Source organism: Otolemur garnettii, unplaced genomic scaffold (genome assembly GCF_000181295.1).
Source record: "Otolemur garnettii isolate 467f Iridium unplaced genomic scaffold, OtoGar3 scaffold00104, whole genome shotgun sequence".
Classification (NCBI taxonomy): Eukaryota; Metazoa; Chordata; class Mammalia; order Primates; family Galagidae; genus Otolemur; species Otolemur garnettii.
Window position 1 is genome coordinate 3,039,020 of NW_003852499.1, and position 8,267 is coordinate 3,047,286.

General features: G+C 44.3%; 1 protein-coding gene across 1 annotated transcript in view; it reads left to right on the top strand.

Moving 5' to 3' along the window:
• Positions 1–8,267, top strand: part of ANO2 (anoctamin 2) — a 337,924-nt gene that overhangs the window by 239,691 nt on the left and 89,966 nt on the right. Inside the window, exon 15 of the mRNA XM_012809303.1 lies at positions 7,988–8,062. Coding sequence (XP_012664757.1) covers positions 7,988–8,062 — 75 coding nt within the window. The remainder of the gene's footprint in view (positions 1–7,987; positions 8,063–8,267) is intronic.

Sequence of the window (8,267 nt, forward strand, 5' to 3'; positions counted from 1 at the left end):
GGGGGATTGCTGCTATTAAATGCAGCTTCAGCCTTTTGTTCCCTCCAGCTTCTTAAGAAAGCAAACTACAGAGGCCTCTCTCCTCACCTGCCACCCACCCCTCATTGTCTGCTATCTTGGCCTTGCTCTCACCATCCCTCAAGACTTTCGGTCACAGATGATCTTAATGGCAAATACTGCTCTTAACTTCTTTGATCTCTCTGACAAGAGGACTTATGTCCCTGTCTTGAAATTTTCCTCCCTAAGCTTTGATCTCACTGATCTCTTACGCTTTCATTCCTACATTGCAGCTACTCCTTGACCCACGTACTTGTCAGAGGACAGAACTCTGCAGAGGCAGCATCCCATGAGAGGCTGTGAGTGCAGGGCACTGGACTCAGACATATTGCATTCCAGAGCTGCAGCTTACTAGCTAGTGAGAAAATTCCACAACCTTCTGGAACCTTCTGCTTCAATGGAGATAATAATCATACTTCCAGGAATATGGCAAGAACTAAACGGGATCCATTTAAGATACTTAGTTGATTGCCAGTCACATCATTAGCTATTTGTTAATAAAAGGGAAGGTTCTTATTGGTTGGCGTGTTTGTAGGCTGAATGGTAACAGCCAGCAGACAGGACCTGGTCCTCTGACCAGCAGTGTCAGCATCACCAGTGCTCACTTTCCCTGGGAACTTGTTAGAAATGCACATTCTCAGGCCTCCTTCCAGACTTACTGAATCAGAATCTTTAAGGATAGAGCCCAGAAGTCAATCTGTTTTAACAAGTCCTTGCAGGTGAACTTGACCGTGCCCCTGAAGTCTGAAAACACTGGTTTAAAATAAAGGAGAGCAAAGTCCTTGAAGAGAGGCTGAGCTAGAGGAAAAGAGGACAAGCTGGCAGTCAAAGGGGAGAGAGGGACAGATGCCTAAACGAGACAGGAAGTTCTGTGAGAAGTTGAGAGTCTCAGAGGATAATCTTGATTTTTTTTTTCTCTCAGCAAATACAGTGAGGTTATGTAATGAACATGAGGGAAGGGATAGGAGGGCAGGTGGTAGCAGAGAGGGACCAGTCTGCAGCTGATAGGAGGTGGGAGAAAAGTGAGAAGTGTTGCCGGCCAGCGACGGGGACACAACTGAGGTTGCTGGTTATGACTTTAGCGGCACTAATCACATGCATCTGATGCATGAGGTTGCGTGGTGTTTGCAGTGGTGCTCAGAACCCCACATCTACTTATAGAGATGTGGGATGACTATTCTGATTGAACACAGGTGCCATGGTGAGGACTCCCGGGGAAAACTCAGGCAGGGAAGCCTGTGTGTGACATTGAGCATGACGGCAGTGATGGGCCAGGCATCTGTGCTGAATAAAGCAGGACCGACCCAAAGAGAACTAGTGGCTTGGGAGGGCACAGAGCATATAAGAGACTGGAAATAAGAGGGTGAGAGTGGCAGAGGAGTCAAGTGAAATGTTCCAGATAACAGCATCACCTCGGCTGTGGTCAGGGTGGCTGGCCAAATGGAGGAGGGTTGACATTAAGAGCACTGAAGAGAAAAGTCAGTTAGCTTCGGAGTCTGAGTTGCTTGTGACGGCAGCAGGATCAGGGTTGGCTGGGAAGATGGTGATGCAGATGGTGACCGCAGAGAGGCGCAGCAGGGTGTCCAGCTGAATGGCCTGCCTCTCAAAGGAGAGTTTTTTATAGACAGAAGAGCACAGGCTCAAGAAGTCATGGGCAGGCGGCACCTCAGACTCTCTCCTCAGACAACACATGGGACCAGATGCAAAGAAGCAGCTGCTTTCAATACTGCTGTCGGAATAAATCCATTATGGTGTTAAAACATGATCCGTGTTTTAAAGGCCTCTAAATATTATTTAGGATTAAGAATCTAGAAGCAACCCTTCATGATGAAGGACTCGGCCAGCAGCAGCCTTCTCAGCAGCTGAGCACAAGGACGAGAGGTCCTGCTCCAGTTTTCTCTGGAGCTGAACAGCTACTTAACTGCAGGAGCATCATTTCTCCTTGGTACCCCAGGACTGATTCAAAAATGAGGGCCTGGATTATTTGTTCCCCAAGATCCCTGCCAGCCTGGTGTTAGATCGCCCACTGTCAGCCAGCTCAGAGTGTCATGCCATTCTGATGTTTGGCTCCTCACGTTGTGGTGAGAATCATGCATTGTAGGTTACCAGTTGGTCGGAAGTTTGAGTTAACCTGCTGCTGCCGTGTGCACACCCCACCTTGTACTCTGGGACCACTTGATGGTACTATGTGTTAAAATATCTCAGTGCTTTGCACATGCTGCTTTCTCTGGAATCCCCACATCCCTCTTTTTCACCCTGGAAAACTCTAATCATTCTTTAATCACAAATAAAATACTTCCTCGTCTTTGAAGTGTCCCCCCTTATTCCTCTAGGTCATGCCCTCCTCTGTGTTTTTATGACACTTTGCATGAATCATATCATGTTATAATTTGTGTTCCTCTTCCCCCCAGTTTCTTCTTTGTCCTCAAGGGCAATGCGTGAGCCCTTCTTTTCTACCCCTCCCCAGTACCTAGTACTAGCATGAGGCTTGGTACACCTGTGACACTCAATGAATGTTTCCTGTTTAGAAGCAGGTGTAATACAATGCACAATTATACAGAACTTTAAATTTTCCATTGTTCTTTTTCTTTTTTTTTTTTTAGGTTACACTAACTGCATTTGTTAGGTAAAGTCCCTTTTTTAATTATGTCCTGCCCCTAAAACATGTGCCATACACTGGGACCCCCCCACCCCCTCTCCCCTCTCCTCTCCCTGCTCCCTCATTCTCCATTGTTATTTTTCTCTCTAAGGCACTGCCCCCCCAACTATTTATAAGAACATAGGGTCACATGTGAACATTTTAATAGAAACTGGTCTGATCCATCCTACTGCTGACCCTCTTGTCATTAGCTGGAAGGGGTAAGGCGAATGCTGACAATGAAACCACAAGTGCTGCTGCCAAAGCTTGGCTTCCTGCCCTCCGTAGGCTTCCCTGGAGACCGAGGACCCTAGCCTGCTCCCTCTGAAGCCCAAACACACTTCCACCCAGGCGCAGTGCTTACTGATTAATCACTAGCATTTATCATCTTCATATTTTTTTTTAGAATTTGGAGTAATCTGCACTGGCTTACCCTTGGTATGATGGAACATCTCTACAGCCCTGCTTTAATTAAACTCAGATTGTAAAAGTCTAGATTAAAAACCTAGGGGAATATGTATATGCTTCCACTCGCTTCCTGCCCTTTAAATGTGGCTGAAAAGCAAGTCCAGCAGACAGGACATGGTCCTCTGACCAGCCTGTGGTCCTATGGCTTCCTTCTAAAGAGTATGGTATAGAAAGGAGAAAAAGAGAAACTTTATAATGAAGAAATCTGAAAAATATCACCTCTACAAGGTGATCAACGCTAATGTCATCAGTGCTAGGTCATAGCCCGTGCCCTTAATATGATATGATGAAGCTGTCCCTTTACTTCTGTGGCCTTCCCCCACCCCCAAACCCATAACTCTGTCTAATCATGAGGAAAACTTCTAACAGTCCCATATTGAGAGATGTTCTGCAAATACTTGACCGGTACCCCTCACAACCGCCAGGATCATCACTAACAAGAAGAGTTTGAGAAACTATCACAGTCGGGAGGAGGCTGAGGGGACAGGATGAGTAAATAGCATATGACATCTTGGAGGGGGCCTAGAACAGGAAATGGACATTAGGTAACAACTAAGAAATATAAATGAAGTATGAACCTTACTCCATAATAATGTGCAATGTTGGGTAGTTGGTTGTGAACAAGGTACTATACCAATACAGCAGGGGAAACCAGGAGTAGAGTACAGAGGGACTCTCTGAATTATCTCTGAAGCTTTCTTCTGTAATCCTGAACTGTTTTATTTTTTATTTTACCTTTTTTGAGACAGAGCCTCAAGCTGTTGCCCCGGGTAGAGTGCCATGGCATCACAGCTCACAGCAACCTCCAACTCCTGGGCTCAAGCAATTCTCCTGCCTCAGCCTCCCAAGTAGCTGGGACTACAGGCACCTGCCACAACGCCTGGCTATTTTTTTGATTGTAGCCGTCATTGTTGTTTGGTGGGCCTGGGCTGAATTCGAACCCGCCAGCTCAGGTGTATGTGGCTGGCGTTAGCCACTTGAGCCACAGGTGCCGAGCCCTAAACTTTTTTAAGATAAAAATTTATTTAAAGAAAAATATTGATGGAAATGGCAAAATAGTACAGCTGCTTTGGCAAACAGGCTGGTGGTTTCTTATAAACTCAAACATATATTTACCCTGTGACCCAGCAATTCCACTACATGGTATTTTTTTTTTTAAGCAAAATAAAAACCTGTGTTCATACCAAAACTGGTGCACACATACTTATAATGGCTTTATTCACAATTGTCAGAAACTGGAAACAATCCAAACACCTCTCAACTAGTGAATAGTTAAATAAATTGTGGGACAGCCAGGCAATGAGATACCACTCAGCAGGAAAAAGGAGCAAACTACTGGGATTACAACCAAATGCGTGAACTCCACACGCACAGCACTAGGTTGAAGAAGTCAGACTCAAAAGCCTGCTTGCCATATGAACACACTTACACCGCACGCTGGAAAAGAGAACCAGAGGGACCTGAAACAGATCTTTCCAGGTTCCGAGAATTGGGGGAGGAAATAGACTCCAAAGGGACATGGGGGGATATTGGAAAGTGATTGTGGGAAATCAGCATCTTGATTGTGGTTGTGGTTATGTGATTGTGTATGTTTATCATAACTCATAGAACTGTACACTAATAAAGATAAATTTTCCTACATGTAAATTATACCTTAATTAAAAATAGAAAACTAACCAACTCAAGGATGATTGCCACTTTTCAAAATTACTCTCCATCAGTTTGTTTAAGTAGTATTCTCAACTACTGCCTTTTCTGTGATTTCACTTCCAAATGTTCAGCTTGCCAAAAGGGCAGTTGCATGGTTTTATGTGAATGTCACTATGCCACTTGCCGTTTGCAGACTCAGGCTTGGAAGCCACAGTCCAGGGACAGACACAGAGAACAGAGACAAAAAAACAAACACAGACAACAGTGAGTCTCACATCTTAACAAGGATGACATTAGTTAATGTGGGTGACATTACCTCATCCACCTACGTGGGACAGGTGTTGTCATATTCATTTTTAAAGGAAGCGGGACGTGCTTAGAGTTCTCGCTTATCTCAGTATAACTGAACTCTCCTGGCCCTCTTCATAGGTTGGCTGATGGATAGGTATAACTATTTTACAGATAAGGAAACTGAGGTGCTGGGAATCCCAGTTCAGAGAGCCAGCAGTTCAGACTGGGGGGTTCTGGTTTCAAGTCAACTTCTCTTTCTACTGTTTCATATGCAGGTTATGTGACTTTTATGCAGAATGTAATTAAGTTAGTGGTATTTTGCTACAAATCTTCACATATTTAATGTCCCAGTGAGTAGAGAGTTCAAATAGGCTTCCATTAGTAGAGCCAAAGTATTATAAATAAAGACTGGCGCACTGACTGCTGTCCTCGCTAGTGACTCAGGGAGCCTGGATGACTGTCTCAAATCTTTGTGTTTCCCTCAGCTTCTTGTGTTCACACAGTGTCTGAGTGTATGAGAGCTGTGGGGGTGTATGTGTGTGATGAAAGCTACAACTTCCAAGAAAAAAAGAGCTCATCATTGTAAAATGAGAATGGATGATTTTTCAACAAACGCTTGAATATCTACATTGAGTGTTTTTCTTTAAGATAGTTGCTTTGAGAGGGCATCCAAGTCAGTTGCTTTTTAGTTATGTCTCATTTTTAGGCAAGAGTAATGCCGCTTTCCTAGTCAGATTTGGCTCTGAAATCCCTTTCCTCGTTTCCTCTGTGGTCTCTGAGCTCCTGCTGGGCAAGGCTGAGCCACTTCCTCACTGTGTTCTCAGCATCTAGCTCGGCTTTGTTGAGTTCAACTGAAACAAGACTTGGTCATCAGAACCTCTATTATCATTGGGGGGGCCCTGGAAGAGGTCCTCCATTCCCCTTTATTTCGCTTCAGAATCCCAACTGACTTTTGTCATCCACCAGCTCATCCTCAATTTTCCTTGTCCCACGTCTTAAAGAAAAATACTTTAAAGATATCCTAAAGGAAAACAGTGGCATATGAGTGAAACTGAGAATGAATCCTGAAGGAAAATGAAAGAACTTCTAAGCCCTCTGGATGTTTGGCCTAACTGAGAGAAATATGAAGGAGCCTTGTGCCAATCCCATTAGAAAGAGGTTGTGGGCAGTGCCTGTGGCTCAAAGGAGTAGGGCTCCGGCCCCATATACCAGAGGTGGCAGGTTCAAACTTGGCCCTGGCCAAAAAAAAATAAAAAAGAGGTTGATACTTCTTTTCAGAACAGTCATAACCTGACTTAGTTGTTCTCATTGCATAATCAAAAGTTTGTTGGACTAGGAGTCCAGAAACTTGACCGTGTCACTAAGTCTATGCAAACCTGAGCATATCACTTATTTACATCATCACAAATGAAAGTGCTAAGTCTTAAGGTGACATGAGATGTAACACTCCTTTCTACCACCATTTATTAAGCCAGCTCAAGTCTGTGCTCAGTTCTGAATGTGCAGTGAGAATTGCTCCTCTCCTCAGTTCCCCAGGGGCTCACTCCCAAGGTAACCCTCCCTCCCAAACTAGCAATGACTTTTAAATCTTTGGGTGCGTGAGTGTTCCATTGACCTGTGAGAGCCTTGGGGTAGTGATCGTATCAACTTTCTTCTGTCTTCCCACTGTGCCTGGCACCAAGGTTAACACACAGGGGATGCACAAAAGATTTTATTCATTTAGACCAAAGAGATCCTTTGCTTACAGTACAAGCTTTCAAAGGCTAGATGGCACTGTTGCTAGAGCCAAATCAAGTATATACTGAAATACCAGTGGTGAGAAGGGGAGCGAAGATAAAGCAGGGGTCCTGGAGCGCTCACTTGCTGAGTTTGACTCAGATTCTCTGCAGAAGAGCAGGGGACTCCTACTTCACCAGCACAGTGTGCTTTGCCATTGCCTTGGCACCTTCATAAAGATGGTTCTTTAGATGATTTTCCCAAGAACCTTGTATAGTAGGCAGAACTGCTGTATCAATCTTATTTTATAGAACAGCAGCTCAGAGAAATCATGTTTGTGTACTGAAAGTGTACAGCAATTAGTTAACAGAGTTTTTTTTACCATTTACACCTGCCGGTACCCTCTTCTTGGAATGTGCCAATGTGCCTAATGTGCAGGAGGGCTATCACTGATGCACTTGTCCCAGGAGAGTGACGGGGCAGACTGGACTCAACTCTGAGGGAGGAAAGGTAGAGTTCTCAGCTAAATTGATTGAATGGACCAAAATGTGCCTCAAAATGTCCATACTTGTGACTGGGGTGGGGGAGCACACAGTCATTTTGGAGGAAATAAATGATACCACATACAGGTTCTTTAAAGAACAAAAATTATGGTAATTTGTAAAGGTATTAGGATCTAAGTTCAGTGGTTTATATTTCACTTAAAGGATGATCTGTCTATAGAATGCTGTCCCTTGGCAGTTGGGTCGTAGCTGTTATTTGTCCACGTGTTGACGTGTTTCTCATTAAATGGATCAAACAAAGCCACTTTATGCAGTAGGCAGCACAGTGTCACTACTGTGCCCAATTCATAGCAGAAGAAATAGAGTCAGAGATGTTAAGATGTATGTCCAAGATCACATAGCTGATACATGGTTGAACTAGAACTTCAGCCCCATATGAGGCTGAAATAAAATCTTGTCCTCTTTTCACTGTAGTTTTCTCAGGCTATACCAGCTCATCTAGAAATTACAAAATTGGGAGAGTGACTCTTGATATGGAGGGTAAGGGATCATTGACTAGAAAAATATCTGTATAGACTGACATGTAAATTTATGAAAATCAAGAGCAAATTAATATCTGTTACGAGTGCCCTCTGATTGTTTCTACTTCCCTGTTTCTCTGCAGGATGATGAAGATAAACTGACCTGGAAAGACCGTTTCCCGGGTTACTTGATGAACTTCGCCTCCATCTTGTTCATGGTAATTTCCTAGAGAGCCCACCTGCCTGTGACGTATGCGTGTGGATGCTGTGATGTGAGTGCTGTGCATGCCAGGGGGATAATGGGAGGCTGGTAAAGGTGAAGCCACAGGAGCCTACCTGACAGTGAGGCCATGGACCCTGCATTTGCAAAGGGGGAACTACCAGGGAGGGGGTTGTGCCTTTCACACTGAGACAGACCAAGGA